The 12,500-nt window shown below is 38.5% G+C and overlaps 1 protein-coding gene across 1 annotated transcript in view; it reads right to left on the bottom strand.

The window, feature by feature from the left end:
* The window catches only part of LOC139410298 (oculocutaneous albinism II), a 193,483-nt gene that overhangs the window by 88,342 nt on the left and 92,641 nt on the right, over nt 1–12,500 (bottom strand). The window contains exon 15 of the mRNA XM_071155788.1: nt 1–16. This exon is cut by the window's left edge and continues 117 nt beyond it. Coding sequence (XP_071011889.1) covers nt 1–16 — 16 coding nt within the window. The remainder of the gene's footprint in view (nt 17–12,500) is intronic.

Consider the following 12,500-nt stretch of genomic DNA (forward strand, 5'->3'; position numbering starts at 1 on the left):
TAGCAAAATCTATCCCCTGGAACAGACAGAGACAAACAGAGGTTAGAATAGGATACTTCATTCTATGTATTAGAGCTACTTCATTCTATGTATTAGAGCTACTTCATTCTATGTATTAGAGCTAGGCTACTTCATTCTATGTATTAGAGCTAGGCTACTTCATTCTATGTATTAGAGCTAGGCTACTTCATTATATGTATTAGAGCTAGATTACTTCATTCTATGTATTAGAGCTACTTCATTCTATGTATTAGAGCTAGGCTACTTCATTCTATGTATTAGAGCTAGACTACTTCATTCTATGTAATAGATCTACTTCATTCTATGTATTAGAGCTACTTCATTCTATGTATTAGAGCTAGGCTACTTCATTCTATGTATTAGAGCTAGGCTACTTCATTCTATGTATTAGAGCTAGGCTACTTCATTCTATGTATTAGAGCTAGGCTACTTCATTCTATGTATTAGAGCTACTTCATTCTATGTATTAGAGCTAGGCTACATCATTCTATGTAGTAGAGCTAGACTATTTCATTCTATGTATTACAGCTACTTCATTCTATGTATTAGAGCTAGGCTACTTCATTCTATGTATTAGAGCTAGACTACTTCATTCTATGTATTAGAGCTACTTCATTCTATGTATTAGAGCTAGGCTACTTCATTCTATGTATTAGAGCTAGACTATTTCATTCTATGTAATAGATCTACTTCATTCTATGTATTAGAGCTACTTCATTCTATGTATTAGAGCTAGGCTACTTCATTCTATGTATTAGAGCTAGGCTACTTCATTCTATGTATTAGAGCTAGACTACTTCATTCTATGTAATAGATCTACTTCATTCTATGTATTAGAGCTACTTCATTCTATGTATTAGAGCTAGGCTACTTCATTCTATGTATTAGAGCTAGGCTACTTCATTCTATGTATTAGAGCTAGGCTACTTCATTCTATGTATTAGAGCTAGGCTACTTCATTATATGTATTAGAGCTACTTCATTCTATGTATTAGAGCTAGGCTACATCATTCTATGTAGTAGAGCTAGACTATTTCATTCTATGTATTAGAGCTACTTCATTCTATGTATTAGAGCTAGGCTACTTCATTCGATGTATTAGAGCTACTTCATTCTATGTATTAGAGCTAGGCTACTTCATTCTATGTATTAGAGCTAGACTACTTCATTATATGTATTAGAGCTAGACTACTTCATTCTATGTTTTAGAGCTAGGCTACTTCATTCTATGTATTAAAGCTAGGCTACTTCATTCTATGTATTAGAGCTAGACTATTTCATTCTATGTATTAGAGCTACTTCATTCTATGTATTAGAGCTAGACTACTTCATTCTATGTATTAGAGCTAGGCTACTTCATTCTATGTATTAGAGCTACTTCATTCTATTTATTAGAGCTAGGCTACTTCATTCTATGTATTAGAGCTACTTCATTCTATGTATTAGAGCTACTTCATTATATTTATTAGAGCTACTTAATTCTATGTATTAGAGCTAGGCTACTTCATTCTATGTATTAGAGCTAGGCTACTTCATTCTATGTATTAGAGCTACTTCATTCTATGTATTAGAGCTAGACTACTTCATTCTATGTATTAGAGCTAGACTACTTCATTATATGTATTAGAGCTACTTCATTATATGTATTAGAGCTAGCCTACTTCATTCTATGTATTCGAGCTAGGCTACTTCATTCTATATAATATAGCTAGGCTACTTCATTCTATATAATATAGCTAGGCTACTTCATTCTATGTTTTAGAGCTACTTCATTCTATGTATTAGAGCTAGGCTACTTCATTATATGTATTAGAGCTAGGCTACTTCATTCTATATATTAGAGCTACTTCATTCTATGTATTAGAGCTAGGCTACTTCATTATATGTATTAGAGCTAGACTACTTAATTATATGTATTAGAGCTACTTCATTATATGTAATAGATCTACTTCAATCTATGTATTAGAGCTACTTCATTCTATGTATTAGAGCTAGGCTACTTCATTCTATGTATTAGAGCTACTTCATTCTATGTATTAGAGCTAGGCTACTTCATTCTATGTATTATAGCTACTTCATTCTATGTATTAGAGCTAGGCTACTTCATTCTATGTATTAGAGCTAGGCTACTTCATTCTATGTATTAGAGCTAGGCTACTTCATTCTATGTATTAGAGCTACTTCATTCTATGTATTAGAGCTAGGCTACATCATTATATGTAGTAGAGCTAGACTATTTCATTCTATGTATTAGAGCTACTTCATTCTATGTATTAGAGCTAGGCTACATCATTATATGTAGTAGAGCTAGACTATTTCATTCTATGTATTAGAGCTACTTCATTCTATGTATTAGAGCTAGGCTACTTCATTCTGTTTATTAGAGCTAGACTACTTCGTTCTATGTATTAGAGCTAGGCTACTTCATTCTATGTATTAGAGCTACTTCATTCTATTTATTAGAGCTAGGCTACTTCATTCTATGTATTAGAGCTACTTCATTCTATGTATTAGAGCTACTTCATTCTATTTATAAGAGCTAGGCTACTTCATTCTATGTATTAGAGCTAGACTACTTCATTCTATGTATTAGAGCTACTTCATTCTATGTATTAGAGCTAGGCTACTTCATTCTATGTATTAGAGCTAGACTACTTCATTCTATGTATTAGAGCTACTTCATTCTATGTATTAGAGCTAGGCTACTTCATTCTATGTCTTAGAGCTAGGCTACTTCATTCTATGTATTAGAGCTAGACTACTTCATTCTATGTATTAGAGCTACTTCATTCTATGTATTAGAGCTAGACTACTTCATTCTATGTATTAGAGCTACTTCATTCTATGTATTAGAGCTAGACTACTTCATTCTATGTATTATAGCTACTTCATTCTATGTATTAGAGCTAGACTACTTCATTCTATGTATTAGAGCTACTTCATTCTATGTATTAGAGCTAGACTACTTCATTCTATGTATTAGAGCTAGGCTACTTCATTCTATGTATTAGAGCTACTTCATTCGATGTATTAGAGCTAGGCTACTTCATTCTATGTATTAGAGCTACTTCATTCTATGTATTAGAGCTACTTCATACTATGTATTAGAGCTAGGCTACTTCATTCTATGTATTAGAGCTAGGCTACTTCATTCTATGTATTAGAGCTACTTCATTCTATGTATTAGAGCTAGGCTACTTCATTCTATGTATTAGAGCTAGGCTACTTCATTCTATGTATTAGAGCTACTTCATTCTATTTATTAGAGCTACTTCATTCTATGTATTAGAGCTACTTCATTCTATGTATTAGAGCTAGGCTACTTCATTCTATGTATTAGAGCTAGGCTAATTCATTCTATGTATTAGTGCTAGGCTACTTCATTCTATGTATTAGAGCTACTTCATTCTATGTATTAGAGCTAGGCTACTTCATTCTATGTATTAGAGCTACTTCATTATATGTATTAGAGCTACTTCATTCAATGTATTAGAGCTAGGCTACTTCATTCTATGTATTAGAGCTACTTCATTCTATGTATTAGAGCTAATTCATTCTATGTATTAGAGCTAGACTACTTCATTATATGTATTAGAGCTAGACTACTTCATTCTATGTATTAGAGCTAGGCTACTTCATTCTATGTATTAGAGCTAGGCTACTTCATTCTATGTATTAGAGCTAGGCTACTTCATTCTATGTATTAGAGCTAGGCTACTTCATTCTATGTATTAGAGCTACTTCATTCTATGTATTAGAGCTAGAATACTTCATTATATGTATTAGAGCTAGACTACTTCATTCTATGTATTAGAGCTAGGCTACTTCATTCTATGTATTAGAGCTAGGCTACTTCATTCTATGTATTAGAGCTAGGCTACTTCATTCTATGTATTAGAGCTACTTCATTCTATGTATTAGAGCTACTTCATTCTATGTATTAGAGCTAGGCTACTTCATTCTACGTATTAGAGCTAGGCTACTTCATTCTATGTATTAGAGCTAGGCTACTTCATTCTATGTATTAGAGCTAGGCTACTTCATTCTATGTATTAGAGCTACTTCATTCTATGTATTAGAGCTACTTCATTCTATGTATTAGAGCTACTTCATTCTATGTATTAGAGCTAGGCTACTTCATTCTATGTATTAGAGCTACTTCATTCTATGTATTAGAGCTAGACTACTTCATTATATGTATTAGAGCTAGGCTACTTCATTCTATGTATTAGAGCTAGGCTACTTCATTCTATGTATTAGAGCTAGGCTACTTCATTCTATGTATTAGAGCTAGGCTACTTCATTCTATGTATTAGAGCTAGGCTACTTCATTCTATGTATTAGAGCTAGGCTACTTCATTCTATGTATTAGAGCTACTTCATTCTATGTATTAGAGCTACTTCATTCTATGTATTAGAGCTACTTCATTCTATGTATTAGAGCTAGGCTACTTCATTCTATGTATTAGAGCTACTTCATTCTATGTATTAGAGCTAGACTACTTCATTATATGTATTAGAGCTAGGCTACTTCATTCTATGTATTAGAGCTAGGCTACTTCATTCTATGTATTAGAGCTAGGCTACTTCATTCTATGTATTAGAGCTAGGCTACTTCATTCTATGTATTAGAGCTAGGCTACTTCATTCTATGTATTAGAGCTAGGCTACTTCATTCTATGTATTAGAGCAATTTCTTGTTAACAAACTATAGTTTTGGCAAGTCGGGTTAGGACATCTGCTTTTGTGGATGTCACAAGTCATTTTTCCAACAATTGTTTACAGACAGATTATTTCACTTATAATTCACATCATCATTTTTACCTACCTCATCCCCATGCTGTTTTTATTTATTTACTTTTCTGCTCTTTTGCACACCAGTATCTCTACCTGTACATGACCATCTGATCATTTATCACTCCAGTGTTAATCTGCAAAATTGTAATTATTTGCCTACCTCCTCATGCCTTTTGCACACAATGTATATAGACTCTCTTTTTTTTCTACTGTGTTATTGACTTGTTAATTGTTTACTCCATGTGTAACTCTGTGTTGTCTGTTCACACTGCTATGCTTTATCTTCTCAATTAGCCTACCTGGTTAAATAAAGGTGAAATAAAAAATAAATAAAAAAACAGTATCACAAATCCTGTAGGTCAGAAGTTTGCATAAACTAAACTGATTGTGCCTTTAAACAGCTTGAAGAATTCCAGATGTCAAGACTTCCACCGAAGGTGGCTCCTCTTCCTGTTCGGGCAGCGTTCGGCGGTCTTTTTCTTTTGTCTTGATTGTTTTCACCTGTTGCTTATTTTTGGTTCATTTATCGTCTATTTAAACTTCCAGTGCCCGCCTGCTTAGAATTCCGTGACACCAGAACATTTTGTAATGGCTTTAGAAGCTTCTGATAGGCTAATTGACGTAATTTGAGTCAATTGGAGGTGTACCTGTGGATGTATTTCAAGGCCTATCTTCAAACTCAGTGCGTCTTTGCTTGACATCATGGGAAAATCATAAGAAATCAGCCAAGACCTCAGAAAACAAATTGTAGACCTCCACAAGTCTGGTTCATCCTTGGGAGCAATTTCCAAACGCCTGAAGGTACCACGTTCATCTGTACAAACAATAGTACATAAGAATCAATACCATGGGACCACGCAGCCGTCATACCGCTCAGGAAGGAGACGCGTTCTGTCTACTAGAGATGAACGTACTTTGGTGCGAAAAATGCAAATCAATCCCAGAACAGCAGCAAAGGACCTTGTGAGGTGGGGTTACTTCCGCTAATATCCCTCACATCCCTACTCCCTAGGGTTCCTGGAGGAAACAGGTACAAAAGTATCTATATCCACAGTAAAACTAGTGTCACGTCCTGACCTTAGAGAGCTTTTTATGTCTCTATTTTGGTTTGGTAAGGGTGTGATTTGGGTGGGCATTCTATGTTTATTTTTCTATGTTTTGTAATTCTTTGTTTTGGCCGGGTATGGTTCTCAATCAGGGACAGCTGTCTATCGTTGTGTCTAAATGGGAACCATACATAGGCAGCCCTTTTTCCCACTTGTCTTTGTGGGTAGTTCACTTTGTTTGTGGCATTTTGCCCTGTAAGCTTAATGTTTTCTCATTTGTTGTTTTGTTGGCATCAATGTAAAAAGAAAAGAAAATGTAGGTTTAGTAGTTATGTAGGTGCAACGCTGCACCTTGGTTTCGACAGCCGTGACAACTAGTCCTATATCGACATAACCTGAAAGGCCGCTTAGCAAGGATAAAGCTACTGCTCCAAAACCGCCATTAAAAAAAACAGACTACGGTTTGCAACTGCACATGATGAAAAAATATCGTACTTTTTGGAGAAATGTCCTCTGGTCTGATGAAACAAAAATAATACTGTTTGGCCATAATGACCATTGTTATGTTAGGAGGAAAAAGTGGAGGCTTGCAAGCCGAAGAACACCATCCCAACCGTGAAGCACAGGAGTGTCAGCATCACGTTGTGGGGGTGCTTTGCTGTAGGATGGACTGGTGAACTTCACAACATAGATGGCATCATGAGGTAGGAAAATTATGGGGATATATTGAAGCAACATCTCAAGTCATCAGTCAGGAAGTTAAAGCTTGGTCGCAAATGGGTCTTCCAAATGGACAATTACCCCAAGCATACTTCCAAAGTTGTGGCAAAATGGCTTAAGGACAACCAAGTCAAGGTATTGGAGTGGCCATCACAAAGCCCTGACCTCAATCCAATAGAACATTTGTGAGCAGAACTGAAAAAGTGTGTGCGAGCAAGGAGGCCTACAAACCTGATTCAGTTACACCAGCTCTGTCAGGAGGAATGGGCCAAAATTCACCCAACTTATTGTGGGAAGCTTGTGGAAGGCTACCCGAAACATTTGACCGAAGTTAAACAATTTATTGGCAATGCTACCAAATACTAATTGAGTGTATGTAAACTTCTGACCTACTGGGAATGTGATGAAATCAATAATTCTCTCTACTATTATTTTGACATTTCACATTCTTAAAATAAAGCGGTGATCCTAACTGATCTAAGACAGGGAATTTTTACTAGGATTAAATGTCAGGAATTGTGAAAAATGGAGGTTAAATACAGTATATTTGGCTAAGGTGTATGTAAACTTTCGACTTCAACTGTAAGTATTCAGACCCTTTACTCAGTACTTTGTTGAAGCAGCTTTGGCAATGATTACAGCCTTGAGTCTTCTTGGGTATGACGCTACAAGCTTGGCACACCTGTATTTGGGGAGGTTCTCCCATTCTCTTCTGCAGATCCTCTCAAGATCTGTCAGGTTGGATGGGGAGCATCGCTGCACAGCTATTTTCAGGTCTCTCCAGAGATAGGGTTCAAGTCCGGGCTCTGGCTGGGCAACTCAAGGACATTCAGAGACTTGTCCCAAAGCCACTCCTGCATTGTCTTGGCTGTGTGCTTAGGTTCATTGTCTTGTTGGAAGGTGAAACTTTGCCCCAGTCTGAGGTCCTGAGCACTCTGGAACAGGTTTTCATCAAGGATCTCTAGGTACTTTACTCCGTTCATCTTTCCTTCGATCCTGATTAGTCTCCCAGTCCCTGCCGCTGAAAAACATCCCTACAGCATGATGCTGCCACCACCATGCTTCACCTTAGGGATGGTGCCAGGTTTTCTCCAGACATGAAGCCTGGCATTCAGGTCAAATAGTTTAAATCTTGATTTCTTCAAACCAGAGAATCTTGTTTACCAAGGGCTGAGATTCCTTTAGGTGCCTTTTGGCAAACTCCAAGCAGGCTGTCATTCGCCTTTTACTGAGGACTGGCTTCATCTGGCCACTCTATCATAAAAGCCCGATTGGTGGAGTGCTGCAGAGATGGTTGTCCTCCTGGAGCTCTGTCAGAGTGACCATCGGGTTCTTGGTCACCTCCCTGACCAAGGCCCTTCTCCCACGATTGCTCAGTTTGGCCCCGCGGACAGGTCTAGGTCTTAGTCATCATGTCCAATTAATTAAATCAAGTTGTAGAAAAATCTCAAGGATGATCAATGGGAACAGGATGCACCTGAGCTCAATTTTGAGTCTCATAGCAAAGGGTCTGAATAAGTTATTTCTGTTTTTTACTTTCAATACATTTGCAAACATTTCTAAAAGCCTGTTTTCACACATCATTTTGGTGTATTGTATGTAGGTTGATTACTTACATTTTTTTAAATCCATTTTAGAATAAGGCTGTAACATAATAAAATGTGGAAAAGGTCCAGGGGTCTGAATACTTTCCGAATGTACTGTATATGGGGGATTCAACCATCCCAGGTCTGCAGAGTTTGCTACACTCTGACAACAGTCTGGCCTTGCCTCCACCACCCTGATTGGTTGCTATGAGGTCATGCGTCCCAAATGGCACCCTATTCTCTATATAGTGTACTGCTTCTGACCAGGGCCCATAGGGCTCTATATAAGGGATATGGGCTCTGTATATGTATAGGAGATATAGGCTCTATGTAGGGGATATAGGCTCTATGTAGGAGATATGGGCTCTATGTAGGAGATATGGGCTCTATATAGGGTGTATGGGTTCTTTATAGGGGGTATGGGCTCTATATAGGGGATATGGACTCTATATAGGGGATATGGTCTCTATTTTTATTTTTTATTTCGCCTTTATTTAACCCGGTAGGCTAGTATCGTCCCTCATTTGCACACACTATATATATACTTTTTCTACTGTATTATTGACTATGTTTTGTTTATTCCATGTGTAAGTATTGTTGTACGTGTCGAACTGCTTTGCTTTATCTTGGCCAGGTCGCAGTTGTAACTGAGAACTTGTTCTAGCCTACCGGGTTGGGCTCTATATAGGGGCTATGGGCTCTATATAAGGGATATGGTCTCTATATAGGGGCTATGGGCTCTATATAAGGGATATGGTCTCTATATAGGGGATATGGGCTCTATATAGGGGATATGGGCTCTGTATAAGGGATATGGGCTCTATATAGGGGATATGGGCTCTATATAGGGGATATGGGCTCTATATAGGGGATATGGGCTCTGTATAGGGGATATGGTCTCTGTATAAGGGATATTGGCTATATATAAGGGAGTTGAGCGCTATATAGGGGATATGGTCTCTGTATAAGGGATATGGGCTCTTTATAAGGGATATGGGCTCTATATAGGGGCTATGGGCTCTATATAAGGGATATGGTCTCTGTATAAGGGATATGGTCTCTATATAGGGGATATGGGCTCTATATAGGGGATATGGTCTCTGTATAAGGGATATGGTCTCTGTATAAGGGATATGGTCTCTATATAGGGGATATGGTCTCTATATAGGGGATATGGTCTCTATGTAAGGGATATGATCTCTATGTAGGGGATATGATCTCTATGTAGGGGATATGATCTCTATACAGGGGATATGGTCTCTATATAGGGGATATGATCTCTATATAGGGGATATGATCAATATATAGGGGATATGATCTCTATATAGGGGGTATGGTCTCTATATAGGGGATATGATCTCTATATAGGGGATATGGTCTCTATATAGGGGATATGGTCTCTATATAGGGGATATGGTCTCTATATAGGGGATATGATCTCTATATAGGGGATATGGTCTCTATATAGGGGACATGGTCTCTATATAGGGGATATGGTCTCTATATAGGGGGTATGGTCTCTATATAGGGGATATGGTGTCTATATAGGGGATATGATCTCTATATAGGGGATATGATCTCTATATAGGGGATATGGTCTCTATATAGGGGATATGATCTCTATATAGGGGATATGATCTCTATATAGGGGATATGGTCTCTATATAGGGGATAGGGTCTCTATATAGGGGATATGATCTCTATATAGGGGATATGATCTCTATATAGGGGATATGATCTCTATATAGGGAAATGGTCTCTATATAGGGGATATGATCTCTATATAGGGGATATGGTCTCTATATAGGGGATATGGTCTCTATATAGGGGATATGGTCTCTATATAGGGGATATGATCTCTATATAGGGGATATGATCTCTATATAGGGGATATGATCTCTATATAGGGGATATGGGCTCTATATAGGGTATATGGTCTCTATATAGGGGATATGGTCTCTATATAGGGGATATGGTCTCTATATAGGGGATATGATCTCTATATAGGGGGTATGGTCTCTATATAGGGGATATGGTCTCTATATACGGGTATGATCTCTATATAGGGGGTATGGTCTCTATATAGGGGGTATGATCTCTATATAGGGGACATGGTCTCTATATAGGGGACATAGTCTCTATATAGGGGATATGGTCTCTATATAGGGGATATGATCTCTATATAGGGGATATGGTCTCTATATAGGGGATATGGTCTCTATATAGGGGATATGATCTCTATATAGGGGATATGATCTCTATATAGGGGATATGATCTCTATATAGGGGATATGGTCTCTATATAGGGTGTATGGTCTCTATATAGGGGATATGGTCTCTATATAGGGTATATGGTCTCTATATAGGGGATATAATCTCTATATAGGTGATATGGTCTCTATATAGGGGATATAGTCTCTATATAGGGGATATGATCTCTATATAGGGGGTATGGTCTCTATATAGGGGGTATGATCTCTATATAGGGGATATGGTCTCTATATAGGGGATATGGTCTCTATGTAGGGGATATGATCTCTATATAGGGGGTATGGTCTCTATATAGGGGATGTGGTCTCTATATAGGGGATATGGTCTCTACATAGGGGATATGATCTCTATATGGGGGATATGGTCTCTATATAGGGGATATGGCCTCTATATAGGGGATATGGTCTCTATATAGGGGATATGGTCTCTATATAGGGGATGTGATCTCTATATAGGGGATATGATTTCTATATAGGGGATATGATTTCTATATAGGGGATATGGTCTCTATATAGGGGATATGGTCTCTATATAAGGGATGTGATCTCTATATAGGGGATATGATTTCAATATAGGGGATATGATTTCTATATAGGGGATATGATTTCTATATAGGGGATATCATTTCTATATAGGGGATATGGTCTCTATATAGGGGATATGGTCTCTATATAGGGGATATGGTCTCTATATAGGGGATATGATTTCTATATTGGGGATATGATTTCTATATAGGGGATATGGGAATAGGGTTCCATTTGAGACTCAACCACTGCCTCTTTTTATAAATAGTGTGGTATCCTAAAACACATGTTCTGTGTGTGTGTGTGCGTGTGCGTGTGCGTGTGTGTGCGTGTGCGTGCGTGCATTTTTTGGGGTAATGCAGATACCACCTTGTAAATAAGGAGATCTCATTCCCTCACCATTTGTTCATGCCCCACTTTACAGTCAGCAAGCCGCTGCTAAACAAGTCAGCCAACTAAAAATCTACAAGTGCACAGTATAGTGAATAGGTGGCCATTTGGGGTGCACCGTAGGTGTATGTGGTCTAGTCTGTGGCTGTCTTAAAACATCAAGGTGCTGTTTGTCTGTCTACATTCAGCAGCCTAAGGTGTGACATGCTGTGATTGGTTACAGGCCAGGTAGAGCCTGGGGAGTGAGCCACTCTGATTGGTTTACAGGGTGTCTGGCAGCCCAATGGCGGTCCAGCAGCTACTAATGCCAGAGCTGTCACCACGGGTTACCGGCTACAGGAGATGACACCCAATTACCAGGAAAATCTGTGGATGCCACCTGTAGTGTACACACACACCCAAGCATGCACGTACACACGGGCACACACTGGCACACATGCGCACACACTGGCACACACTGGCACACACGGGCACACACGGGCACACACGGGCACACACGGGCACACACGGGCACACACGGGCACACACGGGCACACACTGGCACACACTGGCACACACTGGCACACACGGGCACACACGGGCACACACGGGCACACACGGGCACACACGGGCACACACGGGCACACACGGGCACACACGGGCACACACGGGCACACACTGGCACACACTGGCACACACGGGCACACACGGGCACACACGGGCACACACGGGCACACACGGGCACACATACAGTGCCTTCGGAAAGTATTCAGGCCCCTCTACTTTTCCCACAGTTTGTTACGTTACAGCCTTATTCTAAATAAAAATAATAGTAATTAAAAGCAATCTACACACAATACTCCATAAGCGAAAACAGGTTTATATAAATGTTTGCAAATGTATTAAAAATTAAAAACTGAAATACCTTGTTTACATAAGTATTCAGACCCTTTGCTGTGAAACTCGAAATTGAGCTCAGGTGCATCCTGCCTTGTTACCTGGTTTCACATATCTATAATACCAGTCAAATGTTTGGACACACCTACTCATTCAAGGGTTTTTCTTAATTTTTTACTATTTTCTACATTGTAGAATAATAGTGAAGACAGCAACACTTTTAAATAACACATATGGAATCATGTAGTTACCAAAAAAAGTGTTAAACC

Source organism: Oncorhynchus clarkii, chromosome 5 (assembly GCF_045791955.1).
Source record: "Oncorhynchus clarkii lewisi isolate Uvic-CL-2024 chromosome 5, UVic_Ocla_1.0, whole genome shotgun sequence".
In the NCBI taxonomy this organism is placed as follows: domain Eukaryota; kingdom Metazoa; phylum Chordata; class Actinopteri; order Salmoniformes; family Salmonidae; genus Oncorhynchus; species Oncorhynchus clarkii.